At 39.1% G+C, this 22,782-nt stretch overlaps 1 protein-coding gene across 2 annotated transcripts in view; it reads left to right on the top strand.

Moving 5' to 3' along the window:
• Positions 1 to 22,782, top strand: part of MAP3K7 (mitogen-activated protein kinase kinase kinase 7) — a 74,571-nt gene that overhangs the window by 42,005 nt on the left and 9,784 nt on the right. Inside the window, exons 11-14 of one of the 2 annotated variants that reach the window (XM_090036872.1) lie at positions 630 to 792; positions 4,503 to 4,583; positions 11,012 to 11,076; positions 19,459 to 19,573. In XM_090036872.1, coding sequence (XP_089892998.1) covers positions 630 to 792; positions 4,503 to 4,583; positions 11,012 to 11,076; positions 19,459 to 19,573 — 424 coding nt within the window. The remainder of the gene's footprint in view (positions 1 to 629; positions 793 to 4,502; positions 4,584 to 11,011; positions 11,077 to 19,458; positions 19,574 to 22,782) is intronic. The other variant, XM_090036879.1, reaches the window with a different exon arrangement.

Below are 22,782 nucleotides of genomic sequence, written 5' to 3'. Positions count from 1 at the left end.
GGTTGAGCACTCCTGGTACGATGGAGTGCCTTTTTTTCCTCTCAAAACTGAGAATCTGAAAGAAAGTTTAAATGGGAGAAGGATAAGAGGGGATGCAAAAGATTTATATGAAATTATAAATAATATCAAGAAGAAAAATTGGGGATCTCTAGTAATAATACATGATCAATGAAAGTTGAATTCAACATACTTGAGGATGAGAGGAATTATTTTTATTATAAAGTATCAGATTTACCTGTTAGAACTCCTTATCTTAAGCTAGTACTGAGACCAAAAGATTGGTATTTGAGAAAAAGTAAGAAAATATAAAACTGAGTATTGGGTAAGCTAGAAAAAGAAAAATCATTATGGTTCAGCATTGTCCTAATTCTTTTCCCATTGATGCAACTCATTTAGTTCAGTTTATACATTTGCAGTAATTAAGTTGGTTTTGTTTCAAAAAAAAAGGAAAGGTTAATTTTTAAAAATTGTGGCATTTTGAAAATATTTGTTGCATAATATAGTGACAATTTTTCCCTCGCCACGGTTCTTTATCAGTCTGCTCTAAATATAGAGGTAAGCTCAAAAATCAGTTCTTGGGTTGTCTAGAAACATTTTTTTTCTTTTAAGTGTGACACCTGTTTTTACAGGGTGACCCTGGTCGTTTAAGTTTACCTCCATCTCGTGGAAGTAGTGTGGAGAGCTTGTCTGATGTTCGTGGACGACCACAATCAACCCTTGTTTCAGGGGAAGGCGCTAAGAGAATGAGTGCCGACATGTCTGAAATAGAAGCAAGAATTGCTGCTACCACAGGTAAAAAAATTTTAAAAAAGGAGTGGGGGGAGCTTCCAAATGTACATATTTTTGTACAAGGTTTGTTGTTAAGTCTTTTTTTTTTTTTTTCATTAAAAGAAAATGGGCAGGAATTGAGACTTGCATGGATTCTTTATTTTTACAGTATGTCTGTTGTTTCAGAGTTGATATGAAGCAATCTACTTGTTTCACATTTGGGCTTTTGGCTACAAACAAAAATTTGGGGTTTTTTTTATTCGATTGTTACATATCAGCCTTGTTTCATAAGTAAAAGTTTGTCCCTGCTTCTGAATGGATGGTATGCTCTTGCCATTCTTATTTTTTATTATTAAAATTACATTTCACTTGATACAACATTCAATTATTTTGAAATGCAATAATGATTTTAAAGTACTATTTCTAAATAAATTACTTTATTATTATTTTAAAGTAAATTGAAAAATACCTTTTCATAGAAAATATCTAGATGCTCAGTTTTGTACTTACCTTAAAGAAAAGACTAGGTACAAAGATAATCTTTCAGTTTCTTCTTAAAACTAAAAAGTAAAGTGTTTTAGCCCTGTGTTTCACCAGGTTTGCTTCAGGTAGTAGTCTTTCTTTTATGTGGTGGGTCTTTGATACAAGTTTAGGATGCAGGCACAAACACAGAATTACATGGTGAAAATACCATGTAGGTATTTGTGTGGGTATTTTTTCCAAATAAGCAAATTATAGATAGTGTTTCACTGTGCCTAGCAACCAGACACTTAGTCCCTCTTCATAGCTAGTTAGCTTGTTTGCAAACATTTATATTTCATGTGACTATGAAAAAGACATTTTTATTGACTATAGCTCTCAATTTAGAGAATCCAAACAAATTACATGAGGTCAGACCTTACCCTAGTGAGCCAATAGTTTTCCATTACTTAGAAAATTGGGAATAATAAGGTAACACTTTTTATAATATGCTTAACCTTCTGATTTGTTCACAACAGCTGAAAAGCAGTTGGTTTTTATTGTGTTTATTATCGTGGCAACCTCCAAAGATTTTTTGTGATGTATAGGATGCCATGTTACCATTCCCTGAAGAGCTTAGTCTGACACTGGTGTTCAACCTCCTGGTCCTAGGGGCCAGATGAGTGGTACTGGGCCAATGCAGCACTCAAGGTCAGTCCACAGGTGCTATCCAGCCATGCTCAGACTTGACCCTGTGCACCAGTGCGATCTAGTGCACTATATCAGCATCCTGCTTGCAAGGCTCCTCACAGGTCCTGAAATTTGGCAGCAGGATAGCTGCAATAAATGCTGCCACCAGTACCCTGCTGACAAATTTTCCGACCTGTGGAGAAACCCACAACATGGCCTCAGTGCTTGATCTGGCCTGTGGACTGGAAGTTGAGCACCCCTGGTCTAAAATAAGAGTGCTTCCAAGGCTTCTGGTTTATTTATTTACTCTTGGACTCAATGCTGCAGTCAGTTCTCTAACACCCTCAACCTGTAGTATACATTTATGGAAGGTCTCACCAGCACAAAAGGCAACTGCGTACTTAATAGAGGCATTAAAGGTTAAACGTTTAAACAATAAGTATATTTATACTGGTAATGCATTACCAGTTAATGTTTAGTATGTGGCTCAGTCTGGTGGGAAAGAGAAATGGTGCCTCAGGAATAAAGAATGTGGGAGGGCAGGTAGAAGAAGGGAGCAAGAAGAAGGGGAGGGGTGAGAGGGGACCAGTACCCATAGCCTATGAGGTTAAAGAGGAAAACAGCAGCATAGCAATGACTTTTCACTTGAACAATTAGCTGCTCATTGAAAAGTGCTCCCTCCCAATCAGCACACCAGGGGCTGCAACAGGCTGGGAAAGTTTCATGTGGGCAGTGTGGTCTGGTAGAGCTTTCCACTGCTGCCACCGCCTCCTCCTTGGGCAAAGGGCCTGGAGAGCAGCTTCCAGCAGCAGCTGTGTCCAAGCTGCTGTATTATCAGTTAACTGTTTAACCAATATAATTAGAGATGGTTAAATGGATAATTTTTTAAATGATATTTACATCCCTAGTACATACTTAGTCTGCTTTTGTTGTTTTTTTTAAAAATGCTGGGCCATTCTAAGCTCTCACTGGTATAAAAATGAATGCAACTCATTTAACATTAATGGAATTAACCCTGGTTCTTATCCACGGGAGCTTGCAGTTTTCCCCATTTGTTGTTGTCTTAACTAAATTCTAGATACAACTAGAAATAATTATCTAAGTGTATGTTAAAGTTAACAACCCTCTGCCTTTCTCTTGTCTAAAGTTCATTTGGACTAAGCCAAGTGTAACAGGAAAGCAGAATTTGCGTCAGTCAGCACCAGGCTGATAAAAATCTGTTCAACATCATCTTAAACATGTTTTCATGAATTTTGTTGGTTAGAGTTAAAATACCAGTTTCTTTATCTGGTTAGTTATTGTTTCAGAGGACAAAACATAGAGATACCGAACAAAGAAATTGGATTGGTAAGTGGAGAGGGGTATTGTCAAGAATAAATAATTGAAACGATATTTTAAGAATTGCCTCATCTTCTTGTTCCACCTATCATTAGACTTGCCATAGAAACAAATCAGATAGCACACATTCGTGTCAAATATTTTTGGATTTTTTGGTGCATGTGTGTGTATTAACTTAAAATATGTTACAACAGTCTGCTTTTGGGAGAGAGATTCACACACATTTTAATGGGAGTTCTATATTTAATCTTAATACAGGCCCTGAGTTTTACCACCTCTTCCTCCAGCCTCAAGAGACAAAAGGAACAGTTATAGGTTTATTTTATACTGTTAATGTGATTGCAATCCATAAACATTTTTACTTTAGCATGAAGAATTTTTTCCATTAATTTCATAAGTTTATGGAACAGTGCACTTTCCTCTAGAGCAAACATTTTCTTATTGTGTACCCCCCTTCCAGATTTACCAGCTGCCTGTGTACCCCTACCAACATACATTTTATATTTTAACTCCTTAAATTCCAATTACTATTATAATAAAAATTTAATTTACGCACTTTCTCCTGCATACCCCCAGAGATGTCTTGGATACCCCCATGGATATATGTACCACAGCTTTGGATCCCCTGCTCTAGAGTATGTAGGTTGGCCCAGAATGTCCAAAGTAAAAAGCATTCACTCATAGAACCCCATATACAAGACAGAAATAATCCTTCAAATCTGGTAATGAAGCAGACATCTTTGACACTGTTTAGATTTTACTTTACAGGCAATTACAGTTTATGGAAATGAAACATCCAACCTGAAAACGTAAACTTTTTGATAAACCAGTATATGTCTGAGACTAAAACAAAACTACAGAGGCAATGTGTAACTTCTAAAATAATCAAGGATATATATATTTAATGTGCAGGGGAAGTGGAACAAGCAAATTTGTCCTGCATTCTTATAATTATATTTTTAGCTTTCCCTTCCTCATTGCCATGCTGCTTTCTTTGTTGAGTTTTGTGTTGCTAACTACAACTAATTATATTGTGTTCGTATTGACAGCTATTTCTGTGTTTGCTTTTAACAATTGCTTAACTGTTTGTAAGCATGAATAGACTATGCAGTTTATTCTGCATGATGTTTTGCATGAAATATAGTTTAACAAAAGTATATGAAAATTGCAGTGTGATATATTTTTAATAATTTTGCTGTTACCATTGTAGTTGTTTGCATGTGTATTGTATATGTGTATTTTTTCAGCCTATTCCAAGCCTAAACGAGGCCATCGTAAAACTGCTTCATTTGGCAACATTCTGGATGTCCCTGAGATCATCATACCAGGTATCACAGACCAGGTGAATGGGCCTATTGGCTAAGATGCTGGGATAATGATCAGATTTTCAAAAATACTTTTTGCTCTGACATATAACACAGGTGGAGACAATACAATAAAATTTTCCATCATCTTTTAATTTAAAAGAACTTGCCACTCTCATTTGCTTCTCTCTCAAAGATAGGAATATGCCCTTGCTGGCTGGACTGAGGTTCCTGGTTTAGACTATTTTACTTACTAATTTCCAAACCAAGTCTATACGGTACAGTGTTTTATTATAATATCCCTCATCTAATGAAAAGTGGGTTTAAAATTGAGATGAACTTTGTCCAGTGGTTCATACAGCCTTGGTCACAGTCGCATCTGCTTTTATAAATATATACAGTATTAGCAGAAGAAAAATCATTTAGATAGTATTAGATGACTTTGCATGTGTGTTGGGCATGTTATATTAAAATACACATGCTACAAATATTTTTTCTAATAAATATAGTAACTTTCAAAGCCCACTGTTAAGCATGCTCCCCAACTTTTTGCAACATTCTTTCGACTGCCAGTGTTCCTTTTGGGTACTGTCATATGTATATCAGTAAAAATTGTGCGCTTAAATATAGTTTATTTTCTCTGAGAAGGCGTTTGTACAACATACATATTAAATTATAAAAGTAGACAGATTTTTCTCATTAAAATGTATGCAAAGCAGGTTGCTTGGTGAAATCTGTATTGCATATCACTTTTACACGATTATATATGAAATAGCAGTGCTATGTAGATTTAAATTTTTAGATCTCCAATAATATAACCTGTTGCTATAAACAGAAATGTTAGTGGGTTTGTATGGGGAAGGTAGAATGAAAGTTGCAGGGACAGAAACACTTAAAATCTGTTAACACGGTGCCAAAATGCATTGACATAAAGCTCACAAAACTCTGTGCTGTTATACCACTATGTACTTATTTGCATAACAAATAAGCACCTGTAAAGTCAGTAATTTACAGAATTTATATTTCAGCCAAAAGTGAATTATTTCTGATTATTAAAATTGCTGGAAAGGATTGATTGTGTGTAGTGGCAGAGAGCAGCCACAGAGCACTTAAATCTAATTCACCAGATGAGTTATTAGAATTTAAAAAGTGAATCATGATTTGGTTTTAGGATTTTGCAGGCCAACTGGAGGCAAAGAGGGGGAATGAAGTTACTTACTTAGACATATGACAGCATCATACTCATAACTCTGTTATGTTAAAAGTTCAGCCCATATTTTTAATTTTATGTAAATATACTCCAGTACACTTTTTTGGGTAATTGAAATAAAGGTGAAGTAAAAAAAAAGCTTAAATTCCAGCTTACTTTCTTCATCTTTAAGAAATACTGAGTTGCAGATTGTTACAGTGCAGTGCAGTCAGGTTTTCCACTGAAGACCTCAAGATGGCAGCCCCAACATACTTTTTTACTCTCTCTTCCCCTCACTCTTCCTTTTCAAAAAGGCTTTGGTAGGTTAAATCTTTTAAAGGCTTGCTTCTTTACTACCTTTTCTTCTTTTTCTTTTCAGATTTCCTCCAGCTGAGGTATTTAGTAAGATTATTAATAGCAATATAATTTGAATAATTCTTAGCCAAAAGTTTTTTATAAAATAGACGTACAGATCCGATCGCAAACCTCTGAAATACAGTACTCTCTAGGTTAGAATATCCTTATGTAACCCTTTGGGAAATGGTCAGAAACTTTTCAGATATATCAGTTATTCAAATAAACCTTTCAGAGGAGCTTTCCATAGTGAGAATGCAGAATAGAGCTGGCCAAACTAGAATTTGGCTAGGTACAAGGGCCAGCACCCCTGCTTTTTTGTACAAGAGTTACAGATTCTTAATTGACCATAAGTAGTTAGACGAACTTAATTTTGCATCCCATCCAAAAAAAGCCCCCTTATAGATTTTGCAAAGAATATTAAAACAAATAGCAAAGTTAAAAGACAGAAGAAGATAGGTAACTGTGCAGTGAGCATGGGTTAGACATTTAAAGGTACTATAGATACAGCCCAAAATCTTAGGGAATGTTTTGTATTTGTTTTCACTAAGAAATGATGCAGTGGGTCATAGTTAATGAGGATATGGAAATGGGAATAAGATGGAAACAGAACTCAGTAAGCTCTGGCTTGGGGAGGAAGCAGATAATCTGGATGCCAGAATTCTGAAATAACTACCATGAAATCACAGATCAGAAAGCAAATATTTTCACAAATCTTTCAAGTCCAAGTGGTACCGTATGATTGAGAGAGCAAATGTTAATAGCGATGTAGAAAGGGGAGAAGGGGAAAGTGATCTAGACCAACAATCAGCAATATATAGTCCATCAAGCCACTGTTTGCAGGGTACAGATATGTAATGTTTTCTCCATCCTCAAAATTTGTAAGTACCTTGTTTGAGTATAGATTTCAAGACACTGACATTTCAAATTCATAAAGTTTAATTTTGCCATTATTACACAAAGCTAACTCAATAGTAAAATAGATTGGCATGACTCATTTCCAATTTAATATCTTAGGTAGTTGATATTCCAGTGTGTGCATAACTAGGTTAATGTGTAAAACTCACTTCTTGTTCTCAAAATTTTATTTTAGAATGCAGGCATAAGCAGTGCAAATCAATATTTTTAAACAATTAGATCCTCAGAGATTTAATAAATACATGTTTTTAAATCAAGTATTAAACTATATTTTGCAGAGAACTTAATAAAGGTAAGTAGGCAAAAGCAGCAAGACTTCTGGAGAATACTATTTTTTCTAACTATACCTTCTGGCACTGGCAACTCTTCAGTGTTTTATATACACCATTTTCATATAAGCTATTTTTATGGGGGGGGGGTTATAGTGGCTGTATATTACTCAGGAACACCTAAATTAATCTAAGTTTGTGAACTGTTTTGACAAAAGGAGGTGCATCTGAGAGTGAATAAAGGAAGAGAATTTGAGCAGCAAGAAACAAGAAAGAAAATAGGTCAAAATTGGATCAGTGGAAAGAGTGTCTTGTTTCTTCAAATATAGACAATAGGGTGCAAAACTTTTTTTTGAGAATAGGAAGCACTTCTCTAAATGGTATGGGCAGAGATTATTTGTGTAAGAATTTTGCAGCAAGAAGGCAGGAGACTGAGAGAAGCCATTCACCTGGGGAAGGTACAGTGTGATACGGTGGTGAACAATAAGAAGAAAAAAGTACTGAGGAGAGAGTTAAATTGCAGGGAGGAGGGAATACAGTGCAATAAGAGGAAAGAGAGTGAAAGGAGAGAGAAGAAAAAGAAGAAATGGGATAAAAGAACACCAAGGAGGAGTGAGACTGGAATGAGAGAAAGGAAAAGGCAGGCAAGCAGGTAGAAAAAAAAAGGAAAAGAATAAAATGGGTTGGAAAAATGAAGAAGGCAAATACACTGGAGACTCAGCAAACAAAGTAATAGATGGAGGAGTTCCTAGGCAATATTTTGCAGTAAACAACCAATATAATGATTTATTATTTAGACTTGGTCCTTACATTTAAGTTTATATTGTGTTAGTGGCAGCATTGACCACGGAATGCATATGGTATATTTTCATTGAAATCCTAAGTGAATCAACATATGCAATACATAAATTCTTTGGTCAACAGTCTGTTTTTATTTAACTTTCCATGTTACATAATATGCCACTGAACTATACATTATATCTGTCATTCTTAGGTTCTGATTATATACATTCTGTTTTAATCTCATTCTTTTTTTTGTTTAGATCTTTTATTAAAACGATTTTTTTTTCCCTAAAAAGTCTGTTCCAAAAAACAGTTTTAAAATAAATGTAGAGCTATGAACAAAGTCCATATCAATTGGGAGTAACGGAGTGGAAGATATGTAGACCGGGAATAATTATTTAAAATGAAAGGAACATTCATGTTCTGATGTTCATATACTGAAAATAACATTAATATTGATTCTGGAGCAACAAGTATTTGTTGATCTGCAGTCTTTGTTTTCTGCTTTGTCTGATCTGTTTGGCAGTTGTCTGCAGTAGCTATACTAATTAAAATGACATTGCGTAGCTTGCTTTTGCCTCCATATTGCTAGCTTGAAATCTGTTCAACTGAAGGCATAGACTCACTACGGTTCTATTAATCCTCTCCCTTTGTACTGTCCCCAAAAGTGTTCTTTTTTTTTCTTCTACACCACCCTGGGTTTTTTTGTTGGGTTGTTGGGGGGGGGGTTGGTTTTGGTTTGGTTTGGTTTTGGGGTTTGTTTGTTGTTTTTTTTTAACTTTTTGGCTTCCACAGTCTAATGTTTCAGGAACACATGTGCTGGGTTCTTTAAATTCACAAATGTTGCTAATCTGAATTGAGAATTCCAGATATTTTTTGCAAGCTTCTTTCAGCCAGGCTAATTTTAGAATGGTGCTGTTGAATGAAATGCAAACATAATTGTTGGATCAGCCGTGGGTAGATCATCTGTATCATGAGTACCAAGATGAGTTGCAGTAGCTAGATAAAATATTAGAGGAGCATAAATCTTCAATTAATGTATAATTTTGTTTTGATATGGCTAAATAGTTATTTAAAATGCAAGAGTGTAATAATTCTCACAAGCTATTTTCATTTAAGGATCTGTATTAGCTTTACAAATGCTCCTTAGGTCTAATAGCAATTTTTCTTACATAGGTAAGTATTTATTTTCCCAAATTACAGATGCAGAAAATTGAAGCTACACCTAGATCACAGAGTGCCTCGTCTAATTAGGGATGTTGGCTGTCTAATTAGGGATGTTGGTCTAATTATTTGTCCAATTGGAACACCCTCAAAGTTGCTGCACTGTTCCACATAGGCTGGCTGCAGAACCAAAAGGAGTATAATCTTCTTACAACACTGTAAGATAATTGTCAATCTGAGTGATACTGCCAGTTAGCTTGCCCTGATATTAATTGGCTCAATACAGCTACACACCATCCACTTAAGGAAACCGCCTGTGCAAGGCAGTCTGGTACATTTCTGGGCACCGCTGATGAGCTTGGTAAGTCCATGATCTGAACAAAGCCTGAGTCACTTGGACGTCTGTAACAAGGTTATGGTTGGTCAGAAAAACACAACTCTGATTCTAGACTTCCCTGTCTCTTTCCTGAACTTTTGAACTGTTCTTTTCCCTTTGGTATTTTAAGCGATTATAAAATTATAATGGTTTGGTAAAGCTAATGTGAGAACTTTGTATTTTGGTTTTTGGTAGTTTATTTTTAAAATGCACAGGCCTGTCACGTTACAGTAGTAGGAAAATCTAGTTAAACGTTTTAATCTGTGATTTCTTAAACAGTGTGTATATAGAAGATACATTAGTTGTGTTTTTGTTCTGATTGATGTGCAGATTAAAATCTTATGTCCAGAAAACCTCTAAGTCATTGAAATGATATCAAACAAAAAATTAAGAGTTTAAAAAAGTCTGCAGCTTGTTACAAAAGATTGACTGGGGAGCTGCGATAAGTGTTCAGTGCTGCAACTGTTATAGTATGTGTTCCAAGCATTACCCACTAGCAGAAGTTACGTAATGCAGACCCAGGACCAAGAATTTTGAGCATTGTCAGCTGTTACTCAAAACGTTTTTGTGTTTCCTTTTGGACAGCTGACCTGTCATCTCAAGAGACCATGTAAACAATCACGTTAATAAAAAATCAAAGCACCAAGAGAAATTCTATTGCATAATCCATGTTATTTCTAATGGAGACTTGGTTTCATTAAAATTTCCTTGATCGACTGGCAGTGTTAAATTTTAAACTTTTGATATAGCTGTCAGTGGTGGATAATTGCTAACAGGTGTAAGGAGAAGAAGGAGGATTACAGCATTGTGCTTTGTAGATTGAGATAAAAAAGTGACTTAGATGGAGAACGGCCTTCTTCCCTAGTTTTCAGAATGTGATAATAAGAAATAGTTTTGCTTATAATTAAAAGACTTGACATAAACACTTCCCCTTTTTTTCTTTATGCGAGAGGAACATAATGCAGTCAGAAGGCCTTGCCATGTGTTGCTGCTTCAGTATGTTAAAAAAACCAACAGGTTAGAGCTGGCTGCGTGTTATCTTAGCAGTCTTGCTTTAGAAATCCCCATAACGTAACGCACTTGAAATAGATGTCGTCATCAGCTCCTGCCCCCAAGTACTAAGCCTGCTCAAACACACGTGACAGAGGATGTTAGAGTAGAATGCAAAAGCTATTCATGTGGTTGGAGTGATTATTGTGTTAGGATACACTTTCTGTTGACAGGCCAGCACTTTTTGAGTTAAAATTCTGCAGCTGTCCCTCTCTCTCTCCTCCTCCCCCCCCCAACTTTCTCTCTGTGGATTTGTACAAATTCCAAGCTCCTGCTGCAACAGTTGCACCCTTCTTATTTTGTTCCTGAGCAGATTTCATTGTTTTGTGTTGTCTTTTTTTCCTATCAGGAAACGGACAGCAGAGGCGTAGATCCATTCAAGACCTTAGTGTTGCTGGAACAGAATCCAATCAGGTAAAATCTTTCTTTACCATATGATTTCTTATTGGAAAGAACTACTCTCTTAAAATTTCAGGTTAGATGCTGCTCTAGAAAGGATTTATGCCATTAGGCATAGTTCAATTTGAGAAAACGTGGGTTTTGATTGTTTTGCATCTAAAATAAAATTTGAAAGGGTAGTTTATGAAAGAAAGCTGAAGTGAGAAGTTTCTTCTTTGCAGTTCACATATCCAGCACATGTAATTTTTATTTACAAAAAAACTTGCCGGAGTGACCGTCACATAATTTGACTTAAAATGGGTGTTACAAAGGAAGGTGGTCACAACCCGAAAGCATGCAGAAAGATGATTACTGTGCTTTGCGTTTGTCAAGAAATTGTAATGCGTATATCATAGGATTATACTTCACAGAATAAAAAATTAATAACAAATTTCATCGTAATATTAAGTTCAAACTTAAATAGCTCCATTTATTGAGAAATATAATACACTTGAAAAATATAGTGTGGCTTCATTATTAAGCTTTTGTTATCTTAACAGAGTATTTATTAATAGCTTAATTTTGTATCTGATGTCCAGATGCTGTGGTGTAACAGACAGAGTGCCATACTGTGAATTAATAAAATTAAACTACAAACATCTCAAATGAACAAAGTGTACATTTAATGATGCATCAACTTTGTTTTGATTGGTTAATTGCTAACTTCCCAGTTTCAGTAACTCTCAGGCTGATGATTAGGGTAAGATTCTAGTGTAAGGCTTTGTTGTAGCTCCACTAAAGTTTGGACATGGAAAATTAGTAGTTCCCTGTGTTAATTAAATTAATTAGGTTACAATATTAGAGAGTCTGGTGTGGTAATCCTAAAAGAGGTGGTAATCATGGAGGTGCTAATATTGTGTAGCACCTAACAACATTCTTAAAAGGATTTCACAGCACCACTGGAGTGCTATAGCCCCCTGATTGAGAATCACTGTTTTCTTTATATTCCTGCCAAATAATAACCCTTTTGACCAAGGGTGACAGAAGAAAGCTCATTCATTCCCACCATCTTTGGATGATGCACTAAAAAGCAAAATGTGGGGTTCATAGTTCTTAATATTTAGTTACTTTCTCTTTATACCTCCTCCAACCTAATGAGTTGAAATTCAGAATCTGAATTTCATTTCATTTCATTTGTTTTTTAAATATTGAGTGTTACAAGTCTGAATCAAAGCACATCATGCAAGATAAGCAGAATACAGTAACTTACATGGCATGGAAAGTACACTCTGGATGTCATCTTGCATTGTCCATATAAGTAAATTACATGCTTTTGCAGTCTTGTTTTTTGAGGGGTATATATGTGTGTGAGAAGAGGGAGATCTGCTGAAAGGAACACTAACTTGTAATACAGTATTAAAGGCTGTTTATGGATGTAAATAACTCTTAGATCCCTGCAGATAGAATAGTGAGGCAGTGTGGACTCTCCATCAGTGGAGGTGTTCAAGAAGAGGCTGGACAGCCACTGGTCAGGGATGATCTAGCTATGCCTATTTTCTACCATGGATATTTCCCATGCTTCTGGGCTTTGCTGGTTGCTTCCACCTCCCCCACCACCATTCCCTGCCCTTTTCTGCTATGTGTGTCAGGCTGTTTTTAAGCCTCCCTGGAGGCATTGGATGCTGGCTACAGCCACGCCTGTGGACTTCAACTGGCGTGTACCGATTCTCCTGCTAGGAACGAGGCCAGAGATTCCTGGGCTAAAAGGTCCTGCCCCTCTGCTTAGGGTCAGGCCAATCACCATATTTGGGATCAGGAAGGAATTTTACCCCATGGTCAGATTGGTATGGGTTGTGGGGGTATTTGCTTTCCTCTCTAGCATTGGGCGTGGCCCTCTATCTGGGACCTCTTGAACATATATCGTCAACATTTTAAAGAAGCAGGACATTGCCTGCCATGGTTCCCCTGTTTTACAAGTGGCAGGTTAGGGTGTTAGGTCTATGTTGTGTCGGGATTGATGGTATTCTTATGTATGTAGTGTTTAGATTCTGGTTATATGGGATGGTTTGGATAGGAATGATCCTGCCTGAAGCAAGGGTTGGATTAGATGTCTTGTGAAGGTCCCTTCCAGTCCTACTTCTCTGCGACTATGATAAAGGCAAAATGGGATCTGATTGCACAGTCCACACAGTCACACTTCCTGCCATATCACACATTTGTAGCAGGAGGCATGATTGTGAGACCAAACATCAGATCCTATTGTAACTTATTGTTGATGGAGGGGGAGCCCAGGATAGAGCACCATGCACTCACACAGTTGGGAGCTCCATCAACTGAGCACACATGGGGGCACACCTGGCCACATGTTCAGTTAATGTTGTTATAGGAGCAAGCTTTAAAGTTATTAGTTAGAATAACTTTGTGGCTTATTCCTTGTTTTATGATGCCATTAATTGCTTTAACTCATGGTTGTTACAGCTTAAGACACAATTAACTAGTAATGTGGCAGCAGTCTTACTTCTCACTGTTCTTGAATCTTTTAATGAAATATTCAAGATAATGATTGTAAGAATCCTACTACAGAAGTAAAGCAGTTTATTGTAACACATTTAGAAGTATTCAGTGCTCTGATCATTTTACTTTATCTCTCCTGTGCCTGATACCAGTTATAGATTATCCTTCCCAGTGTGAACTATCCCTTGCCTTTCTCTTCTGTCATTGCAAGTGTCCTTTTTTTCTACATTCCAGTCTTTCCTTATGCTCCTTTTCACATAGCCTTCATTACTGAACAGCAGGGATCCTGGTTTTGTTTAAAAATCCCAGGTTCTCCGATTTTAAAAACCCCAAATTCATATATACCCCAAAACACCATATATATAGGTATCAGTTGAACACAATGTTTTATTGATATATTTACAGTTTTAAACCAATTTGGAAGCCTACCAATGCCTTAATCAGTAAAATAAAATAATTTCTAAATATTTATATATTTTGGCATTGGGTTTTTTATCATGGAAAATCAAAGCTCCACCTTCACCCACCAAGACATGGATCCAACTGTAGCTTTCCCCCCCACCCCAACCACTTTTGTGGCACTGAGCAGCCTTGATATGCTGGTGCCCTGTCCCTGCTATTGCCCTTCATCCCTAAGCCACAGCACCCTCCCCCCAGCCCTGCTGGTGGCCCTCACTTCTGACTTGCAGCCCTCAGGCCCTACTGGGGCCCCTCATTCCCAGCCTACAGCCCCTCACTCCCGTCCTCCTGCCCCCAATCCCCCAATGTGTGGGGTGGGAGGGGCACATGGCCCCCTGATTTGTGTGCCAGCAGCGGGCGTGGGGCTGCAGCCTGGCCAGGATTAGCACAGGCGAGATCTGCATCTGCAGCCCAGTGGGCAGGACCCAGCACAGGAGGGGAGTGCGGGGCAGTGAGACTCAATGACAGTGCTTCCAGCCACACCACTAGCATCATGAAGAGTAATGAACTAAGGAGGGGCCACACTGCCTTCACCTCCTCTCTTGCCAGCCACTTGCATGCTGGGCTGCATCTCTACCCCACGCCATGGCCAGCTGCCACCCCTCTCCTCAGGCTGCCAGTGCTGCCTCCCACTTTACCTCCCTTCCAGGGTAGAGCCATGGCCTGAGGGAAGCAATGGTGTTAGTCGGGCCATAGTGTGGGTAGAGCCATGGCCTTCCGCCCAAGCTGCTGGCAGTGTGCAGGTGAAGGCAGTGCACTTCCTCGCTGATCATCCTCCTCCCGCTCCCCCACAGCCCCATAGCAGCCCCTTGCAAGCTGAAACTCTGCTAGCCTGCAAGGGGAAACCTGCAGTTTCCGGTGTTTTTCTCTGGCAGATGAAAAACCTGCATCTCTGGCAATCGGCAGCAACGCTGCTAATAGTTCACACCCAACCCTTTAAACCCCTCTTTTCAACACTTTTATATTTATTGCCAGTGAAATTGCAGATAAATTCAGCATACCAGCTATCAGATCTTGTAAGAGATTTGTCATGAAATACTTTTTCATTGTCAGTCTTAATATCTTTCATTAGGAACACTCTTCTGGTCCAGAATGGAATTTCTGGTCTGAAGAAAAAAGGAGAGATCAATATAACCTGTAATATGCTTGTGATTAGGGCACTTACTTGGATCATATGATTGAAAAGGAAATCAGAGTTCATTGCATTTAACTCTGTACACATACACGGTTCACTGTTCCTCATACATGGTATAGCTACTGGGCTGTTAATCTGGTCTGTACATTTCCCTGCCTTGAACAAAGAACATTATTTTATACAAAAAAGAAACAGTTTTATACCTACTTGTATGTAATACAAACTATACCTGATACTAGTCCGAAACCAAAAAGCTCATAGTTCATTGGGCTGGGTTTTAACAGTGTTTCAAGCTGTAGTGACTCCACAACTCAGTGCTTCCCAGTATGTGTGTGTATTCCAGATACCTCCACCTCTCCCCCCACCATAGGATCCATGTACTAATTAGCCCCCCACATGCACACACACGACTGAAACAAAGTGTTCTTCTCATAGGTCCTGGTATCCTCCCAAATGTATGTGCAGATGAGGCACAGGGCAGCCTGATGCAGTTCCATCTCATGGTGGGTGGGGCCACACTGATTACAGTCCACACTCATGTGGCAGGCTTAGGGAGGGGCTGACAGAGATGAACTGTGTAGGGCCCTGTTTGGTGGTGTTTGCCAGGCATTTATGGCTGCTGAAGAAATGGCAGCCATTGAATATGGAAAAGAAAGGCATAGCTCAGCTGCGGGAGTGAAAAGGAAGTAGAAATGTATTTAATGTAGTGGCTCACCACGACTTGGAAAAGAGTAAGCACTGAGGAGGACTGCATGCAATGGGCGGTACCATTTATGTATTAAAATAGCCTGCACTAGCCTGTCAGCATGATGGTGTCAGCCCAGGTGATTGTACATACCAGACATGGGAAATCCCCTTCTTCTCAGCCTTGAGTGACTTGTTGTCGAGGGTGGAGCCCTGAGCATTGCACTGCTTTTGAAGTATGTAAAGACTCAGAAAGTAAATTACCACTTCAGTGGCAATGGGATTTGCAGCTTTTATTTTCTGTGATAAAGTAGTAAACTAAGCTTAGCTTCCTTAACTGTTGGCAACCATTAAATCGAATTCACAATTTATTTTCAATTGGGGAAAAATACCCCTGAAAAAAATAAGTATTAGATCATATAAAGCAGTTAAAAAGCAAAGATGGGAGGGTGGGGAAGTTTAAATGCACAGATGTGTGCATACTAAATGTGATCTTAAGATAAAGCTTGTTTAATTCCCTTTGACACTGGGGAGAGCACCACACACTAGTTACACAACCTCCATTTTGAATATGGGACTAGATTGCCTTCTATTTTTGTTTCCACATTGAGAGAGATTCTGCAGAAGGTGGTGAGAAATTCTGCCAGAAAACAGTGTCTAATAAACAGTGTCCATGTAAATGGAGTAGCCTTGGACAAGGAGGTAGTTAGTGCCTGGAGCAAAACCAGTTTTTGAAGCCCCAGGTAATAGAAACAAATCCAAAGATCTGGTGAGGGCATGATTGTCAGGTGACCCTTGGATGTTATAAAATAAATCGTTGCTATCTAGTCATTTTAGAGGGGCAGGATGAAAGGAATTTGAGTTCAGAGGGAAGAAAAAGACTGTTCTAGAGAAAAGGCTAAGTATAGGAGAGCAGGCAGGAGGAAAGAATCCTGAACTGTGTGGTAGACTCTTACCTGAGCCCTGAGGACCCTCAGGAATGCCAGTGAAACAGAGTTAGGGAAATTCACGTAGACATCTATTTTAAGAGCCTACATCTTCCCTTTTTATGCTAGCTAAATTTAAAGCATGATTGAGTTTTTGGAACCATTATAAAGTCGGTGTCCATCTGCTTCCCCTCCTCAGGGAGGCAGAATTTATAATTCAGCTACTCTGTACCGGGTAACCACTGGAGCAGAGAAAGGGAAGTAGTAATATGTGGTGTCTAGGGCAGCTGGGCATCAGGGTCCCAATTTTGTAAGAGTGGCAGAAAGTCTACACCCAGGAGGTATGATGGGGGTATTAGAGTCTGAATAGTGGCTGGTGCCTGATTGGCTGCCTCAGGAAGCTTACAGTATGTTACCAATCACAAACATATTTTTAGGAGTATGCGGCAAGGGGGGGTTCTCCCATCACTTTTTGATAAGTATCTTTTAGCAGGAATGTGCAGTGCTAAGCATACACATGTCTTCCCATTTCTGGTACTTAAAATCTGACTGATGTCCAAGAAATGCTGGGATTATGTTGGTGCATCCCAGTATAAGCATAGCAAGATAATTCATTTATCATGAAACTTTTAAAATATTTTTCAGACAGGAACACATCATACCTATAGTCTAATAAAAGCCACTTTCAAATAGCCAGATTCTTTTCCTAGTCATGCACCACTGAAATTGTTTACTGTATTTCATGACTTCATATACAGGCCATGCAACTTTTAAAAATATGTTTTTTTTCTGTCCATACTAAGATTCCTCCAAATGTATAACCCAATTATTCCAATATGTTAGTAGAATTCCATTTGGAAGATTCTCTAGTGTGTATGTAACAGTCCTCTTTTTGGACATACAAATTCAGTCTGATATGCAGAATAGTTAATACAGTAAAACTAAATTAGAAGCAATTCAGGATGCAGTCTTCTCTCCTTTGTTGTATTTTATAGTGGGCTATCATAGAATACAAGGCTGATGGATGAGTGTCTAACTCAGTCTGGCAACTCCTTTATCCTTAAGGATGCAAATTTGGTTCATCTGTATTTGCCTATATTTGTTTCAAATGAAAAAGCAGAATGCACTGTCATAAAAAATAACTGCTAAGATTGACACCTAAAAGTTCAACTTCACTGAAGGGATGAAGTAGAAATAATTGCTTATTAAATAAAACTTTTTCACAGCTTTTTTATTTTTAAAAATCAGTTGTACTGAAGCTGAATACATCCATTTGTATAAATGTCTCCATTGCACAGGGAAGCAAGTTCATTTTTTGCCCCCAAAGCAGTATCACCTTTTAATTACTACAGTATAAAATTAGCCTTCAAAGTCTAAAATGTTCTAAAGGGATTATGATTGATTTAGATGCTTGGATTTCCCTGTTTTTACCTTTTAGAAGGTCTAAATTGATATTATAAACACCTTTCATTAAAATAGTGTGAGAGCTTACCTTTAAGGATCTCTGGTGTTTGCCTCTTACCTTAACCTCTTAAACTCCAGCAATGAATGGGAGAAGCATATTGTACTTTGGACTAACAGATCCTTCAAGTGTAAAAACTTGTTACTCTTTGCATTTTGACTTGACTGACATAAATATACTTGTAACCCTAAAACTAGTATGATACATTTGGAAACTAGTCGCATAATTAAGTCCAGTTTCAAAGTAATATATAGTTTTGAATTTAAACCATAGCAAATTTAAATATTTAGAGACACGTAATTAAGATAAATTCATAGCCCCAAAAATAACAATTTTGAGCAACATCATTTGATTTACTTACAATTTCAGTTTAATGTTTCTTTCAGAAAATGGGTGGTGAGGTATTGTCATCATTTATTTAATAAAGGTTATATATCTTATTTTAAATCTTCCATATTCAGTATCTCATAAGAGGGTAGTCTCAGGAGGAAGCTAGAATCCATCTTGAAGTCTGTGCTTTGAGAAGTACATGGATGGCTTAAGGCTGTCTCTCAGCATCTTAAGGGGGGAAAAGGTCACTTTTTGGAAGAAGTGGGGAAATGTGTACAAAAAATGTTTATTATTTGTTTTCCCTTCATTTTTTAATTAAATCTGTTTCTCAGATTTTTTTAAAGATGAATTATGTCACCTTGATAACTTTAGATACATTCTTACACATGATTGCAACTTTAGGAATGTTTCCAGCTGTCTGAAGTTGCTGAATTTCTTAATGCTCAAATACTGAAATGAACTGGATTTGTTAGTACACGTTTTTCTAATCAAATGAAGTTAAGGTGTTTCAGTTGATGCAGCTTCTAAATATATTGTGAAAGTTGTTCTCTACAGTCATAATGTCATGCTCTGAATTCTATAGTTCTTTAACGTGGCATAACTTCATCTTTTTTATTTCTACAAGTTGAAGTGAAAGACCACTTGCTGGTATTTTCATTTGATATTCTACTTAAAGGATTAAGTTTTAAATGAGGATGACTTTTTTTTTTTACACGTTCATAAAGTTAATAAAGCATTTCAGAATAAAAGGCACTATAGAAATGAAAGCTCACGTTTCCTCACATCAAGTCACTTAACTTTGGTTTGTAAAGTAGGTTTTTGAACTGGTCTTCCCTTGGTTTTTCTTTTCAGTGTCATGTGAGAATATAGCAAGGCTTTTTAATTGAATTATTCTTTTTCTTTTGTAGGAGAGTAGAAACAGCAGTAGGTCTTCTAGTCCTAGTGTGAGAATGATCACTACCTCGGGACCAACCTCTGAAAAGCCAGCTCGTAGTCTTCCATGGACACCTGATGAATCTACAGGTGATGCTTTTTGTTTGTTTTTTCCTATCTAAGTTTCTTTTAATTGATCATTTGGATGTATAAACACTACAGGAAAAATCAAGTAATTGCTTTTAGTCATTAATCTATGTTGCATTTCATACACTGGGTATATAAGTTCTTTAAGCAGACAGTATTAACCCTGTATTTTGCTTTTTATAGATTGTATTTAATTTCTACAGGCTATTATAAATCAAATATTATGCAGAACTTTTTTGAACATCATTTTCTCTACTACATTTGTCAAACACTCTGAAACATTACTCTAGTATTCTAGAAGCCTAAGTCTGTCTGTCTGTGACACTTTGTTTGCACTTTGATTGGCTGAGGGAAACAGCAGTCAGAGTGCTCCAAGCATGGGGGAGCACCACCATGATTCCAAAGCCATGCTGAAGACCGGACAGAGGGTGGGGGAGCCGAGGCCAGCAGCACTGCCCTCAGCTCCCCCAGCCCGCTCCCAGCAGGTCATGCCAAGGACCAGATGGGGTGGGAGGCCTCGGCTCCCCCAGCCCACTCCCTGCAAGAGGCAGCTGCATGGGACATTAGGTGGCTGCTCTGTTAACCAGCATGCTGACTTGTAAGGGCTTGTAAGGAAAAAATAAAACCGGAAGTGTCCACCATGGCACTTCCGGTTTTGCAGATTCCCACAGCCCGGGGGAAAGCAACCTGTGCTGCCAAGCTCCCACAGCCCGGGGCATAGCAGTCTGCACTGGTCCCCACTCCCTGTCCCACGGGTCCCACAGGAGGGGCAGCGATGCAGCGGGAGGGGCAGCAACACCCCAGACACGGCAGGACAGGCAGCAGCCTGAACAGGCAAAGAGGCCTGTTTGGGCCACTCCGTTACCTGGCATATTTTGTTATCTAGCACCCTCCAGTCTCCATAGGTGCTGAATAACAAAGCTATGCGTTACCAATGTGTGCACATCCTCTACCTTTCAGAGGCAATGGGTGGTAGCCTGGAACCCAGTAATCTTTCTGATGTGCCTATCCTGCAGAACAATGGGTCTTCTAGAGGTCCAACTTAAGATGAATATGGGTAGCATATTCAGCCCAGCAAAAATTACACCTGTTATAATTTTTTATGTTCTTGTAAAATATTTGTATATACACAAGATATTGAAAGGTGTTTTATAGAAGATGTAGCCAAAAAATTGTTTTGTAAAGCATTGTATACATTTTGCATGGGTGTCACTGGGGGTTTCCTGTTATGAAATATGGTGAAGAGAAAATTACCACTTTTAAGTAGCAATGGGAGTTTTAGCTTTTATTTTCTGTGATAAAATAGTAAATTAAGCTTACCTTCCTTAACTGTTGACAGTCAGTAAATCATATTCACGACTTATTTTGAATTGGGAAACATACACCCAAGAAAAAATAGAAGTAGATCATATAAAGCAGTTAAAAAGCAAAGATGGGAGGGTGGGGCGAAGGTATAAATGCACAGATGTGTGCATACTAAATGTGATCTTAAAGCTTCATAGATATAGGGTCGGAAGGGACCACGCAGATCTTCTAGTCCAACCCCCCAGCGTGGGCAGGAGAGAAAATGACCCCAGCTAGGTAATCGTCAAGCTCCCCAAGGTAGGAGCCAGCACCACTTCCCTTGGAAGTTGGTTCCAGATCCTAGCCACCCTGACAGTGAAGTGTAGTGCCTTCTAATGTCTAGTCTGAACCTACTCTCTAACAACTTATGGCCATTATTCCTTGTTACTCTGGGAGGCGCTTGGGGGAACAAGGTCTCTCCCATTTCCTGCTGGTCCCCCCTAGTAAGTTTATAGATGGCCACCAGATCCCCTCTCAGCCTTCTATTGTGAAGGCTGAACAGGGTAAGGCCCCGTAGCCTGTCCTTGTAGGGTCTGCCCTGCTGTCCCCAGATCATGTGAGTGGCCCTCCTCTGGGCCCTCTCAACACTGTCCACATCCTTCCTGAAGTGCGCCTCCCAGAACTGGATGCAGTACTCCAACTGTGGCCTGACTAGTGTCGCGCAGGGGGGAGGATCACCTCCTTGGCCCTGCTTGTGATGCATCTGTGGATGCACAACAAGGTGCGGTTAGCCCTACTGACCGTGTCCTCGCATTGGCAGCCCACGTTCATATTGGAATCAGTAATGACTCCAAGGTCTCTTTCTGCCACTGTGCTTTCAAGAAGAGAGTTCCCCAGCCTATAGGTATGCTGCTGGTTCTTACTGCTCAAGTGCAGCACCCTTCACTTGACAGTATTGAATCCCATCCTATTCTCATTTGCCCACCCCTGTAACCTGTCCAGGTCCAGCTGTATCCTCTCCCTCCCATCTAGCATGCCCACCTTACCCCAAACCTTGGTGTTGTCTGCAGATTTAAACAGGGAGCTTTTCACCCCCTCGACCAAGTCACTAATAAAGAAATTGAACAGTGCAGGCCCGAGGACCGAGCCCTGGGGGACTCAACTGCTCACATCCCTCCAGGTCGAATATGACCTATCCACCACCACTCTGGGTGCGGCCCCTCAGCCAATTTGCCACCCATCTGACTGTGTAGGCATCAATGCCACAGTCACCTAGCTTTTTCATGAGAATGGGGTGGGAGACAGTGTCAAAGGCCTTCCTGAAGTCCAGAAAGACTACATCGACTGCGACAGTGATTTTGTGATCTGATTGTAGAAGGCAATCAGGTTGGTCTGACAGGACCTGCCCCTAATGAAATCATCCTGGTTGCCCCTGAGCATCATCCCCACTGCTGGCCCTTCACAGATGTGCTCCTTGATAATCTTCTCAAAGAGCTTCCCCGGGATTGAGGTAAGACTAAAAGGCCTATAGTTGCCCAGGTCCTCCCTCCTCCCTTTTTTAAGATGGGGACCACATTGGCTCTCTTCCAGTCATCTGGCAACTGGTCAGAGCAACACGAGGGCTTGTAAAGCCGTGCCAGGGGCCTCGCAATAAGCCCTGCCAATTCCCTCAACATCCTGGGTTGGAGAGCATCTGGACCTGCTGATTTGAACACGTCGAGCCCCTCCAGGAGTTCTGTAACTCGGTCCTCCCTGACCCTAGGCCTGGCGGAGTCTCTCATGAGTCCATCCCAAATTTCGGTGGGGGAGTCCTGGTCCCTGCACAAAAAAATGGAGGCAAAGAAATTGTTAAAATGGTCTGCTTTTTTCTCTGACACAACCACCAGATTGCCTAGCATATCATACAGGGGCCCCACATTACCCGGTGC

Source organism: Crocodylus siamensis, chromosome 1, assembly GCF_052110815.1.
Source record: "Crocodylus siamensis isolate JL-2025a chromosome 1, ASM5211081v1, whole genome shotgun sequence".
In the NCBI taxonomy this organism is placed as follows: Eukaryota; Metazoa; Chordata; order Crocodylia; family Crocodylidae; genus Crocodylus; species Crocodylus siamensis.
Note: the sequence above shows the minus strand (reverse complement) of the source record. Positions and strands in the feature narration are given on the sequence as shown.